Raw genomic sequence first — 15,187 nt, 5'->3', positions numbered from 1 at the left:
AAATATGGAAGCACAATAGACCCAGATACCCAAAGCTAAGGAGAGAGAGAGAGAGAGAGAGAGAGAGAGAGAGAGAGAGAGAGAGACTGAAGACCCAGTGGTGGATAAAGTTGAATTCTGTTGACAGTTTCAGTATAAGGAGGACTATCAATATGTTGGTCATTGAACTTTTCAAAGGCAGTTTTTTCTAGAAAGGGTGGGACAAATGTCAGATTGGATTAGTCTTAAAAACATCATTTCTAACTTTTAATTTTTTATGAATGTTATCCAAGAAATGAGGAAATAGTTGATGAGAGAAATGGATCAAAGCAAAGGTAGTTTTGTTCAAAATGGGAGAAATAAAGAAACAGTATATATAAAACATTTTTGGAAAGAGGGAGACCATGTGAGCCATTTGAGTAAATCTGATGTGATAAAGTCCTGTACAAAGTAAAGAAGTTGGCTCTAGAGAGGAGTTCAGGGCATACTAGACAGCACATAGAAAGAGGAAGTCCCTTAATAAGTCTGCATCTAGGAGCTTGGAGCAGGACTCATCTGGCTTCATTTAACTGTATCCGTCCCTACTACTGCAGGCTAGTTCAGGGGAGCTGTTATTTTTTCTCACCAAAAGTAGGAAGTTCAAGATTAGTCCAAGTGGTCAAGAAAACTTTCAAGAATTTGGCTCCTTTTTTCTTCTACATCTTGAACAGATAGCTTTCATTCTAGTGTGACGATTGCTATATCATCTCTAGGTATTACATTTTATTTCTAGACAGGAGGAAGAGAAATAAAATATGTGCACAGAGTCCATCTTGTTTTTTCAAAAATCATAGCTTTTCTAGCATGTTCTTCTCCCATAGCCACACCCGGTAAATCCCATGTACTACCTTGTCACACTTAACTGCAAGGGAAGCTGGGTAGGTGAGACTTTCTTTCATCTGGGTGTACAATCACCTAGATTTTGGTGTACCAAGCAGAATGTGAGTAGAGATCATTCCCTCTTTCAGATTTTGTATATATTTAAAATTTAAAAGAATCATAGTAGAATACACATCAAATTTACCATCTCCATCATTAGCAAGTGTGCAGTTCAGTGACATTAAGTACGTTCATATTGTACTGTCATCCTCTTTATGCTTTTCATGTTGTAAAACTCAAACTTTGTGCCCATTAAACAATAAAACTCTTATTTCCTCCTCATTCTAGCCCTGAAAAAAACTGTTATTTGTCTCTATGAATTTGACTTCTTTAGGGACTTCTTAGTCAGTGGAATGATACAGTGTTTGTCCTCTGAAACTATCTGACTTATTTCATTGAGCATAATATTCTTATCACCTTGGAGCATGTGTCAGAAGTTCCTTCCTTTGTTAAGATTTAATAATATTCCGTGGCATATTGAGATCATATTTTGTTTATCTTTTCACCTGTGGATGGACCCTTGATCTGCTTTCAAACTGAATGTACAAACATCTTTTCTGAGTCTCTGCTTCCAGTTCTTTGGACCGTATGTCTATAAATAGATTGCTAACTTATATGAAAATTCCTTTTCTTTTTGCTGAATCTCCATAAAACATCCCAGAATGGCCACACCATTTCACCTTCCCTCCAACAGTGCACAAGGATTCTGATTTCCTGACATCCTTGTGAATAGCTTTTTAAAAATATATTTTTGATAGTAGCCACCATAGTGGGCTTGATACCTTTCAGTTTTGGTTGAGAGAGAGAGAGAGAGAGAGAGAGAGAGACAGAGACAGAGAGAGACAGAGAGAGAAATAATTGAAAAATAAGAAAGGAAAAATGGAAGAGTAAAAAATAAAACATCAAGAAACAAGGCTATGCCGCTTGTCAGATTTGCCCTCATGAAGCCCTCAAGACACTTCAAGTTTACCTGAAAAGGAAGGTAGCCTAATCCTCCAGGAAAAAGGCTTGTGGGCAACACAGGGACCAGGTGTCCATCTCTCCCTTAGATAAAAATAACAGACTCAGATAACAAAACCTGACTTCTTTTCCCTCTCTTCAAGCTGAGACTTTTTTTTGTTTCATTTTGATTTTGAAGTGCTAACATGGAGCCAAGGTCTTGAACATGCTAGGTCAGTGCTCCACCGTTAAGTTACATCCAGTCATAGGTAGAGCTGGGATGTTGTGCAAGTTTACACCTGCTTTGAAGCCCTTAAACTAAAGGCCTTCTGGAAACTCAAATAACTCAGAGCTGTTTCTACTCCTCACCTGGAAAAGGCCTGCAGCAGCAACCTATGGTTTTCATACCATGGTGGAGGGTTTTTCCTCAGACTGCCAGTAGGTATTTCTCATTTCTTGTTTATCCTAGACATCTGAGTGATACTTCAGGACAGGCATTACGTACAAGATGGAAAACAGTAACAAATGTCAAGTTTTGGATGCTCTCTGGTACTGGGTAGTACACCAGGTGACTTAGGGACACACTCCAGTTTTCTTCCATACATATCTAGTTCCTTTTACAGTACTAGTACTGTTGGTATCAGTTCATTGTGTGAGGAGTCCTTGGCTTGTGACAGTGTTATTTCCTTTTTTCTTTCTGATGTGCATGATAGGAAACATGATTAAAGAGTGATGGTGATGAAAGCAAACAAGGATTCTTAGAGCAGTTGGTGTTGCCCCCTGTTGAGACCATAGAGTTTTTCCCAACAAAGCATTATCAACAATACCCTGTCCTTTATATTACCACACACACACACACACACACACACACACACACACACACACCCCACACCAGGAAATATATATTCTTACAAAGAATATACATTGTACTGGCTCCACGCCCTATAGCCAAGCCAAAGCTTGTGGAACAATAGGAATCTGTGCCCAGAATATCAGCTAAAAATACCTCCTTCCTCTATGTCCCGTTGTTTGGTGGGTATGTTTAAGAGTAGCCCAAGATGCTAATGACGATAAAGGGAAAGGAAAACTGGCATTTTCAAAGGAAACCAAAAGTGTGTTCCCTAAAAACAAAACATATATTTTCTGTATGTCTGTTTTATGTTTCTTGCTATTTTCGAATGCCATGTGACAATATGGAAAGCGTATAATCTGAGTCCTGCACCTTGGTTTGGGTTATTGGAACCCACTTTCACCACTATCTTTCACTCTACAGCCTGATTCATGGACAACTTTCCAAACTTTCGTAAAGAAGAAGGGGGGGTGAAAGTTTCTCAGAAGGAAAAGTTTGTTATCCTTCACTCTGCACTCCTCTGGCTTCTCCAACACAATCCATTCACTTAGGAGCCTTAGGGAAGCATTTCCATCCCAGGTGGGCTATATGGTAGTATCTTTTGTTTCTGGATGTCTGAGCCACAAGCTTTGGCTGGTCCTTCGGATAATCTTAGCTTTCTTTGTGGTCAGACTCACTTCTCCTTCATAGATCTTAGTAACTTTCCATTTATGAAGAAAGAGGGTGACTGATCTCTTGGGGGTTGGACAGCAAGGAGAGGAAGACAGGGCCATGGATATCTCAATGCAGGTCCACACAGAGGTCAACCGTCTTAGTAAGAAGCAGTCGACTGAGAACTGAAATGACACAGAGCAAAGGTCTGTTCCAAATATTTGCCAGATAATGTCAGCATTAATCAAATAGCAACTGTTGGCTCTGGTGGGCTAGCCATGGAGCTGCTGACTTCCTGAACATATGCTGGGTGTTAGGCAATGAATATGGGTGTTACTCAACAATGTGTGGCTAGTATCAATATTTGCTGTGGGCTAGGGTAGACCATAGCCATAGTAGCCTGAATGAAATGTGCCCTGTTTCCTCTTGAGTGTTGGGCCTTTCATATTTGTTTGTTGGTCTCTTCTCCAATAACATGAAAGGCTTATCAAAGTTTAGTTTAACTTGTTACAATAATGAAGAACAGAGTCTTGAGATAAGATATGAAGTTCTATTTCTGGCTCAATGGCCATCTTGAAATATATTATCTTAGACAAATACTTACATGGATAGATATGTTAAATTGATTTTAATAAAAGGAGTTAATAGCCACTGCTTATGGGGACCAGCTAATATGTGTCAGATATTTCAAATGCTTTCTCTTATTTAATTTCTGAAATGTCTCATAAGATAGTAATGATCTCATATCTTATAGGTAACAAAACTGAGGCTCCTGGAATCTGAAACTTGTTCAGGTTTGTGAAAACAGAACCAAGTTTGGCACACAGGCTTTATAAGGCTTATAGCTTAGCTGTGCTTTCTTCCTATTATGTGTGGCTGACTGGAACAGAATCTTTGTGAGAGCAAGAAAGTATATGGTCTACCATTTCAAGGTAAATCCACCCATTGCCAGCAACCTTTTGAGAGAGGAAGAGTTATTCACCCTTACTTCCTAGTAAGACCAGCCTCACAGAGCTTCTGGGTCACACAGACATCACAGTTAACAGTTCCCCTTCCCAGTTGTACATCCCATTGTATGGTCATTTTCGCAGTTCCCCAGGAGCCACCAGGAGACAGAAACTGTGATCAGCTCTGCCAGCTACTTATTGTTTTCCATTTTTTCACCACTGCAGAGTCTTAAGACTGTCTCCTATAGAAGATCCTGCCATGTCTATTGTCCCTGCAGACTTTCCCACCGCCTCAGGACCACGTGCTCAATTGCTTATTGTGGTGCTGTTGGCTCAGCCTCAAGGACAGAGACCTTGGGCCAGCTTGACAAGGTTGCTTGTGTCACTTCTTCTAAGGCCACAAGCCATGCTTTTGGTTCCCAATACTTTTGAATACTCTTCTTTCACCATCTCTCCTTCAGTTTAGCCACATGGTCTCCCAGGCTCCCAGCAGCAGATTTTCCAGCAGACAGTTTTGGCTTATAGCCAATCCCTGTCTCTGCCTGGATGACCTCAGTTACCAAGTCAACATGGTACTTAATGAATGCTGCTATGCTGCCCCCTGGTGGAGAGGGTGGGAACTGAGCACAGACGCCTGCCTTCTTAAAGAACTGCCCAAGGCCGGCTATTTTGAAAGTAAAGGATTCATATCAAAATCAATTTTAGTGGATATAGGCATTATTATCTGTCATAGCTTACTGTCCAAAGCTAAAGGCGATTCCCTATTTTTGTGGGGTAAAATGGTACGCTACATTAGACTCCGTTGGAATTAAATTCTTTTGTGTGTCTATTGGGCCCTCCATCCTTCTGCCTGTTTGCCTATGGTGTACAGGTTTCAAGAATCTCCTTAAGGTCTTCAGGACTCTGAAGCACTGATAATGAAGATCTCATTCTTTTCAAACATACTTCTGGTCCAGAAATGTCTGAAATGTTGTTATGGGAACTCATGTTCAGTCTCCATGGGTCTTGAAACCTTTTGCCCTGGAGTACTCATGCATTTGTACAAGGTTTCCTTGATTTTCAGTATTACTGTATGTAAGAAGCTGTGTCATCAGCCTGAAGAGTGGATGTGGGGATGCAGGGCATCTAGTGTCTGGTGTGGAAGAGTGAACAGGGGATGGGGGACGTTGGAGGACACCATAGGAACTCATGGGTGAAAGTGTTAGACATGCTCATATGAAGAAGAAAAGAATTAATCCCCAGTTTACCTCCTGGCTTTCATGTTGATATTTAGAACAAGAAATCATTTTAGTCAACTATGATAGAACTGTTATGTGGATGTGCCACAGAGGGACAGAACACATACGATAGATCAAGATCTGTGGGAGAGGGTTTATTAGAACAGGTTATGTGATTATAGAGGCCAAGTGCCACCATGATGTGTCATCTGAGAGCTGGAAAATGGAGGAAGCTGATGATGTAACTCTTGGCCTTAAAGTTGAAGTCTTGAGAACTAAGGGGCTGCTTGTGCAATCCTGGAGTCTAAAGGCTGAGACTGATTGGGTGGTCCTTATCACATTGGATGAGAGTGATTGCTTTTCACTCAACCCATTGGTTCAAATTCCATTTTGTTTAGAGCCACTGTCACAGGGAGGTCCCCAGAAATAATGTTTCTACCTGGGCATCTCTTAATTAAATCAGGTTAACCACCCCATTTGGGTAAATTCAGATAAATCCCGTATGTTGACTGTATGCAAATTCTCCCTGAGCCCATCTCAACAGAGAAGACCTCAGGTCTCACAGGTCTGCCTTTGCTCCTTCACAGCCCTGGTCTGTAAGCCTCAATCAGTCAATGCCACCAAAAAAAAAAAGTGCTGACTGTTGACAGCATCCTCACATTGTTCAGACCCTCCGTGCTGAACTCCCGGCTCCAACCCTTTTCTTCCCGAGCTGCTTTTCTAACCAGTCCTCACCACTGTGACTTGTTTCACCTCAGTCCTTTTATCCGTCATGGCCGTCATTAGCTCCATTGTAATATTTTATTGGGGAGTTCTGTGTCAAGAACTGTGCTAGGCAGTTTTGCTCCATCACGTCATGTGATGCTTGCTGGGTAGGTTCTTTTCGTCATTCTTGTTTTGTAGATGAGTAAAGTAAGACTTCCATATTCTGACCAAGGTCACAGAGCTAATAAGTGGTGGAGTAGGGTCTCGGACTTAAGTTTATTTGGTAAATCCTGTGGTCTCCTTGAGAGGATGTGGCAGGAAGTGGAGACAAGATCTATGCCTCATTCATCCCCAGCATCTCTCTCCTGTGGAGGTGAGACAGCATGAGCGAAGTCCAGCTGGAATATAAGGTTCTCTCTGAGTTCATGTAGTTCTTCTACAACACAAATGTAATGAAATAACAAACAGGAAATACAGTATAGTGCCTGACCCTGGTTGGTATTTGATAAAGATGAATTCCCTTTTCCCTGTCCTTCATGAACTCCGTTTCCTTTGTTGTAATACAGTTTGGGGGACTGATGTATGTTCCAGCAATGAGACATGCTGTTCAGAATTGTGGGGTGGTTTTTCCCAAGACCACACAGCAGGCACTCGTATTCCAAGTGCCACCTAGTGTCTTGGTGTGCCATCACCTTGGCACTATAATTCCTGTAGTACTAGGGTGTCCCTGCTTCCGAAGTTCTTTGTCTTTTGTTGGTTGCCTCAGAATTGTTCCCTAATGGTGCTTACGTGTCAAGCCTTTGTATCTGTGTTTGAGACAATCTTGTCTCCATGGTTACAAGACTTACCAACACAAAATAGAAGTGAGAACAAATTAAGAAATTATCTATTTTGGTAGGTTTGGAACATGTCTCAGGAGTAAATACCATCTTCCAGAGGCTATATTTTGTAGAATGTATAATACATATAATCTTAATCTACATTAATATGTAGATTATATTACATATGTAGTCTAGAATATATGCGTTCTTATTTCTGGTATGTATAACACACATACACATTGTATACACACACACATATATATATACATATATATGTATGTATACATACACGCTCTCTTGGCTTTTACTGTCTTATATGTGTGTATGTATGTATATATATATGTGTATATATGAGTAATATGGTATAGGAAGATTTTTTTAAGAATTACTATAGCCAAGCAGTGTCCTGTCAAAGCACTATCTGGAGACCAGGATTTGGATGCAAATGGATTGGACTTCTCTGATGGAAAGATGTACAGTGAGAAAACAGAGAATAGAGACTCACTCCTCCCCAACCTCTAAGTTCTTGGCATGATTTGGGTCTAGGGTAGTACTTTCTATTAAGAAATGGAAGACAAGGGTCTGGAGAAATAGCTCAGGGGTTAAGAGCCCTGGCAGCTCTTGCAGAGGACCCAGGTTTGATTTCCAGCACCTACACGGTGGCTAACAACCATCTGTAACTCCCATTCCAGGTTATCTGATGCTCTCTTCTGGCCTCTGCGGGCACTGCATGACATGGGTGCACTTACATCATACATGCAGGGAATACACTCATACACATAAAAATTATAGATAAAATATTTTTTTTAAAAAAGAGAAATGGAAGACAAGAAACACAAGGCCCGGGGACAGGCGTGGCCCCCTTGAGCCCCTTGAACTCAGGTCAGCCTGGCTTTCCCTGAGTCAAGGTGACTTATCTTTTCCTCCTTGCTTTCCCCTGTATCACCAAGCACAGGGCACAGAGGTGAAGTTATAGGAAATACTGCTCCACTTGAATGGACTTGGCACATGATATGGTCATTGCTGGGTCTAAGGAACATCCTCTGCTTGGCAGCATCAGGAAAAGGGTGCTTACTGAGCACATTTCTCAGGTTTCCATGGTGCTTACTGAGCACATTTCTCAGGGTTCCATGCTCTGGAGATGAAGTCATGCCTGTGTCAAAGTTGGGAGTCAGTGGAAGAGCTCTCTGTAAGAAGGAAGGGCTCACTTAGGATGGGGCTCAGGAGACTCAAGAATGGAGAACCACCTTTGGGGCAAAAATTTGCATGTGTAAAAGTCAGAGGCGGGGTTAATAAAACAGCTGAGAAGGACCTGTGCCTTGTAGGTGACAAAGTGCCCCATGCTTGTGTCCTCATTTAATCCTTACTCACGGAGGCATGGAGGCACCATCCTTGTCTTTATCATCTGAGCAAACTGAGGCTGCAAGAGAGAGTGGTGAACATCAAGTCATGCCATTGGGATGAGGTAGAGCTGTGGGGTAGACGCTCACCAAGACTCACAGCTGTGCCTCTTACAGCTTTTAGCTGTTCAAGAAGAGGTGTAAGCAGGGTGTGGAGTGCAGTTGCATCCAGTCTCTACTTCCCTGCCTGGGGGAGAGACAGTGAAAGGTGGGGGAGAGATGGAAGAAAAGAGATAAAAGATTCTGTGAGCAGTGTCTAAACCAAGTGTTTGGGCTTCTTCGCTATGCCAGTCTCGGCTACTTCTCTGTCCATATCCCAGCTACACCCAAATGCAGTCGTTCATTTAGAACCTGCCTCCCGCTGTGGCTCTCTAAGAACAAGGTGGCTTTATTTGTCATGATATCCTCACTTACCCCCCTTACGCCCCCCCAAAGGTGATCAGTAGAAGGAGAGGACTGAAGGTGTAGTAGCTGGGGCCACATTGTGCTGGATGTTTTCCCAGGAGGAAGATGTCCCAGTTTCCATTCTGTGGGTGAGAATGAGATGCAAGGAAGAGATAAGGGATCACCTTGAAGATTTTCGGGATAGGAGACTTTATGATGGTGAGAAAATTTGGAGGCTGTCCTGTCTGTATAGATGAGCTGATGATTCTGGAAACTGCCCAGCTTTCCTGGGCACAGCAGTCTGCCAGGCTCTGAACCCAGAGTGCAATCTCATTAGCATTCTGAGGGGGAAGTAACCATGGGGGACGCATCCTGAGCATTAGGAAGAGACAGGCTGTGTTTTAATTATGACCTAGACTTTTGAACAAATCCTTTTCTCTGCTTCTCTGAGCCTTAGAGAAAACAACTTGTGGGAGGTGTGCAGTCGGCAGCTGGGTCCACAGTGGTAACTCATACAGCTGTGTACACATCTGGCACCCAGGTGGTAGACTGCATGCTCCTCTTCTCCTTGAATTGCTCTGTGTTAGAAAAGGTTGCAAAAGACCAGGGACTAAGGTAAGGTTAACCTGGTTTGGACCCAGAGAGGGAGAATGGAAAGAGGCAGGCCTGATCTCCTCTTCTGGCCTGCAATCCCCAGGGACTATGATCATTGCAGGATTTGATCCCAGACAACTCCTGCCACCCCTGCTACTGCTTCTGAGGCAACATGGTGGGCTTTCTTTGTTGAACTCACTCCAACCCTCCCTTCTTCAGCACGGGGGAAATTTCTGGAGTCGGGGATAGAATTAAAGGGGTAAGAAAAAGAGGAGGGGATTAACAGGGTAGAAGTCAGACAAGCACAGATGCTACCACCTGCTGCTGCCACTTCTCAAGTGCTTGTTGACTTCCCTGGGAGCATTTGCCTTGAGTCTGTTTAATAGTCCATTCCAGGGGATGGGAGGAGAAGCAAGGCCTGGGGACAAAGGGTCTTTGACTGGCTCCTGGAAAATAGTTGATTCGTTTGCTCAGGTTGGCAAACAGAGACCAAGGGACTTGGGGCTAAGAGATGGAATGGATAGATTATCTATACAACACATGGCATCTAGTGAGGATGGCATCTAAAAGGTAATATTGAGGGGGGCCCTTCTGTGCCCAGAGGTTTATCAGTAGACAGCAAAACCACACCGGGCAGCTGGTGGAAGGGAGACAGCAGGGGAAGGACTTCTGGGACCTCGAGTTCTGGGTTTAGAGCCCTGACACAGTTTGTGAGTGGTGGAAAGGTCACACCAATCCTTTGGACAGTTCCTAAGCTTTATGCTGTTTCTGAGGTTGAAGGCAGAGGAGAGGCATACTAAAACAGCTATTTCTGAGAGACTTCTGTAGCCAGGAGATGGACGTGGTAGCTTACAGCTTGTGTTTCAGTTCAGATAGCACATGCCCTTCCAATCCTGCAGACTAGGCCCTTCCTGAGAGGCTGTCTGTGGGTGGCTTGTGGGCACCTGGGAGGTGGCCTCATTCCCCTTTTCAAGTCTTGGCTTCCTCTACTCAAGAGCTGAAATGTCTTCCCTGTTTCCAGCGCCAATCTGTGAGTCATGCTTCTTTGGGAACTCTTCCTTAGTTTTCTCTTCATTCTTCTCCAAACCCTTCCCTTCTTCAGGAAGCTTCCAAGATAAACATGAGGTGTGTGAGTGTTGACTTAGAATCAAATGGGTACAGTTTTATGGTTGTGAAGTGATTAAATGCTATAATTCCTTATATATGTTGTAGCTTTATGTTGTTATATTTTATACTTATGGATTTGCATTGTTCCTTTAAATATATTTATTATAATTGTGTGTGTATGTATGCATGATGTGTGTGTTACAGTGTACATGTGGAGGTCAGAGGACAACTTTGTGGAATTAGTTCTTTCCTTCCACATTTATGTGGGTTTCTTGGATCAAACTCAGGTCATCAGGCTTACACAGTAAGCACCTTTATCCACTGAGCCATCTTACCAGTCCTGTACTGTTCTCATACCCTATTTCCTAAATTGTATTTATGTATTCTTTCTAGTTGTGTGCTTAGCTCCATAAAATGGGGGATTTGTCTTATATCCTTCTGTGCCTACAGCAAGCTAACCTCAACTCTCTAAATCTACTTTGTGTCAACTCGTGTCTGTCTTTGTGGACAGGGGAGCAGTATGAAGTTTTACGCTTATATTCTGATCATTCTGTCCCTCTCGCCATTTTCTCTATTAGGCCATCTGACCTTTTTCCACCTTTCAACTCCTCTTGTATGCAGGGAAAAACAGAGAATGTTTTGGAAAGAGTCCTCCTCCCTCCACCATCGTACTATTTTAAAAAGAAACAACTCTTTATTTGGGAAGTAGTAAAATGAGCAGGATCATGAATGAATCCCACAGATGGTTTTAGATGTTTATCTTAGTGCTTATGCCAAAGCTTTTACAAAGGCAATTATGGTATCATCAGATAATAAAAAAGAAAATAATAGCTCTCTAAATATTAGGACTTTTGTAAGTCAGTCTGAGTTGTCATGGATCTAGAGTGACCAGAAGCCACTATATACCCCGAATCTGAAGTGTGCTCCAGTACAAGTATTCCTCTTGCAGCTCTTGAAGGTCATTTTGCTACTGACCTGAGGGGAGCTCTAGGCCCAGGCCCAACCTTACTTTCATTGCCTCTCTTTCTCCCCACTTTCCAGACTGTTTGCTGTCAAATGTGGGGGCTGCTTTGAGGCCATCGCACCCAATGAGTTTGTGATGCGTGCCCAGAAGAGCGTGTATCACCTGAGCTGCTTCTGCTGCTGTGTCTGTGAGCGACAGCTGCAGAAGGGGGATGAGTTTGTCCTGAAGGAGGGACAGCTGCTCTGCAAAGGGGACTATGAGAAGGAGCGGGAGCTGCTCAGCCTGGTGAGCCCAGCAGCCTCAGACTCAGGTGAGTACTCACAGATACAGTCTAGCTCCATATCAAGGCAGTTCTGTGCATTTCAAGAACTTTCTTTTGAAGCTCAGAGCCATCTATTATCAATCAGCTGTTGTCATAACTGGATGCTGCATAACAAATTGCACTGAATTCCATGGTATATAGCCACAGTGTGTTTGTTCTTTTTCTTTCTGTTCTACCCAGCTTCACACTCATGGAGCCTTCAGGGGAAGAGAAAAGTAGAAGACACAGAGGTTTAAAGAATTTACAGAGTAGATTTCACTGGGTCAGAGAAATGACACTGAATGGAAACTGTTTAAACTGAGCGTGGAGTGGCTTACCAAGGTGACAGTCCCCACAGGGCAGTGTTTGTCTTCTCTGGAGACAGAGTCTGTGAGATGCAATTGGTGGTGTTCCTGTGACTTTGCAGTTCTGCTCCAGCCTTCAACATGTATCCCCCCTTCAACCTTCCTCCGTTTATCTTCCAGCTTCTCAGGGACCCTCCGCCTTCCCCACTCTGTGCTCTAACCTCCCTCTGCCCATCTTCCAGCTTCTCCGGGATCCTCAGCCTCTCCCGTTCCATGTTGTAGCCTTGCCGGACTCCAGCTGCTGTCAGTGTCTTACTTCCTGTTAGGTCACAAAAGTCCAGTTTCTCATTGTTAGGAACACTGGCACATACTGAATATCTCCTGGGGTAACTGGTATCCTGGTGGCCACTTGGTCCAAGGCCAGCTCACCTTATGATTTCCCTTCAAGGTTCTTGCTGTGCCCACCCACTGAGGTCCTCTCCCTGAAGAATGCAAAATCTTCAGATTTCTAGAGTTTGAAAAAGGCTGTGGTACCATGAATTTGGAACACAGGCACGACCCTAGAAATGTACATCAGAGGGATGTTCCAGTCTTTCTCACTTGAAATAAACACTGGGGTCTAATTTTTCCTTATATACAGTTATATGGGGCTTGATTGCTGAGTTATCTAGTTTTGTTTTAATGATTTTATTGTTTATTATTTTTATTTTATGTGTATGAGTGTATTGCTTACAGGTGTGTGTGCACCCATGTCATGCAATGCCCGTAGAGGTCAGAAGAGGATGTTGGATCCCCTGGAGCTGGAGTTATGGTTGGCTGTCAGCCACCACATTGGTGCTGGGCATCACACTCAGGTCCTCTGCAAGAGTAGCCAGTGCTCTTAACCACTGAGTCATCTCTCCAGCTCCCTCATTCTGTTTTAAGGACTTAAGGGATTTTTATTGATTAAAAATGAGGCATCTATTTGTTGTCCTATCCCTGAGTGAAAAAAAATGAATCTAAGCAAACTTAATAGAACAATAACATTGAGAGCAAGGGGACTGTGGGCTGCTTCTGAACACATCTTCAGCAATATGTTCAGTTGTGAGCATGACTCCTTCAGGCTGATATTGCCCAACTGGAGCTTTCTATCTCATCCATTCTTTTATCATTCAGGGTCATATCTGGTATGTGTGCTATGTGCCCAGATATAGCCATAGTAGGAATAGCAAGAATGGTTTCAGGGTAGAGAGATTGCAAATCTTGTCTAGTGAAGAAATTGTGGAAACGTGGGCTAGAAAAGTAAAGACCAAATGAAGACACAATCGTTGCTTTCAAATGCTCAACTCAGACCATTTCATTCCATAGCTTTAGAAAAAGAATTAGAATTCATTCATTTTACTGTGTAGCAAGATCAAGGGTGCTTGCACTCCAGATGGGATGCACAACCAAACAATTTCTGACTCAAACAAGTGAATGTTGTAGTGTCATCCGATTAGAGCCAAAGAAGAGTAGAATTACTTAAGAAATGGTTCTTCCTTTTCCACATATTGGTGCTACTAGTAGTGATGGGAAGGGAGTGGCTCTAGGGTACCTCTGACCTTAGAGCTGTTCCCCTCAACCCTATGAGTTGAAGATGGGTTTTGCAGTTTTAAATGAAGTGACTGAGCCTTAAGCAGACCCAAATATACTGTGTGTAACATTTAATGTCGATAACACAAGTTTGTGTTTCTTATATCATAAAATGTTTTGTGTGCCAAAGCCTGCCTCACTAAGGACTAGACAAACACCAAGGGAGGATTATGGATTTTAATTACTTTGTTTTCTTAACATAACATCATGGTATCAAGAGAAGAGCAAGTAATCAATATGCACCCAACGAGGTGAATAAAGTTGTTAAGGAAAGGATGCCCACTTCATACTAAAGCAAACAATTCTAGCATCTGTCCTGGGGCAATATAGTTCATATCCTGTTTCTGTCCTGAGTGCATTATATAGGTAGGTGCTTGGATGAATACCAGTTAACTGAATTGCTATTCTGTTCTCTCTCTCTGTGTGTGTATGTGCATACATGAGTGCTTGTGTGTGCATGTTCATGTGTATGTGCAAGTGTGGAGGCCAGAGCTCAACTTCAAGTGGTGTTTGTTAGGAGACATCCACCTTGTTTTCTGAGACACGGTCTTTCAATGACCTGGAGCTCACCAATGCAGCTATAGTGGTTCACCACATAGCCCCAGAGAACGGCCTGTCTCTGCCTCCGCAGTGCTGGGGTTACAAGAGTGTGTCATCACACCCAGCTTTCTTATGTGTCTGGGGATCAAACTCAGGTCCTCATACTTGCACAGCAAACAGTTTACCAGCTGAGCTGTCTCCTTAGCTCTCTTTGCTATCTTTTATCAATGACTTTGATGAAGACACAGAAGGTAGATGGCACAAACCTGGCAGGGTGTGCAGGTGTGGCAGCTGATGTTCTCACTGGTGATAAGAGTTTTGGCAATCTAATAGAAGAGCACAACATTGGGCAAGATAAAATCTAATCCTCACGTTCCAAAACTTGATTGTAATTGTAGGAACTAGGACCTGTTTGGTAGAATTCCATGTGATGTTGCAGGTGATAAGAAAGTTAATAGAATCACAAATGGACAGGACACATGCTGTGTTGATAGAGCTATAGTGTCTCTAACAGGCAATTACAGCACTTTTTGCATTTATCAGAGAACGGTTGGGCTATGTGGGCCAATTTAAAATGTTATATTTTATATTTTAGGAGATCGAGAGAGAGAGAGAGAGAGAGAGAGAGAGAGAGAGAGAACTGAGGAGGGTAATTAGATTGTTAAATGATAAATAACTAAAGAAACCTAGTGGAAACCTCATGTATTTAGCTTTGTGAAAATAAGACTAAGGCAGAAATAAGAGTCGTATCAATGGTGCAGACCCAGTAGGTAGAGCTATATCTAACAAGGCTGAATACTGGACTGCCTTTATGGGGGATGAACTAGCCTGTCCCTTAACATTCTAATTGCAGTTAGTGGAAGACTGTATTGAGGTCTGCTAGGGCTACCTAACCTAGGATTCTAGAATTTATAGTTTTATGATGCTAAGTGATCAAACTCGGGGGTCATCAGC

At 42.8% G+C, this 15,187-nt stretch overlaps 1 protein-coding gene across 1 annotated transcript in view; it reads left to right on the top strand.

Moving 5' to 3' along the window:
• Positions 1-15,187, top strand: part of Lmx1a (LIM homeobox transcription factor 1 alpha) — a 183,939-nt gene that overhangs the window by 102,058 nt on the left and 66,694 nt on the right. The window contains exon 4 of the mRNA XM_008848255.2: positions 11,554-11,786. Coding sequence (XP_008846477.1) covers positions 11,554-11,786 — 233 coding nt within the window. The remainder of the gene's footprint in view (positions 1-11,553; positions 11,787-15,187) is intronic.

This window comes from Nannospalax galili, unplaced genomic scaffold (genome assembly GCF_000622305.1).
Source record: "Nannospalax galili isolate Female #2095 unplaced genomic scaffold, S.galili_v1.0 scaffold383, whole genome shotgun sequence".
Taxonomy (NCBI): Eukaryota; Metazoa; Chordata; class Mammalia; order Rodentia; family Spalacidae; genus Nannospalax; species Nannospalax galili.
The sequence above is the reverse complement of the archived record's forward strand: the minus strand, read 5'-3'. Positions and strand labels throughout refer to the sequence as shown.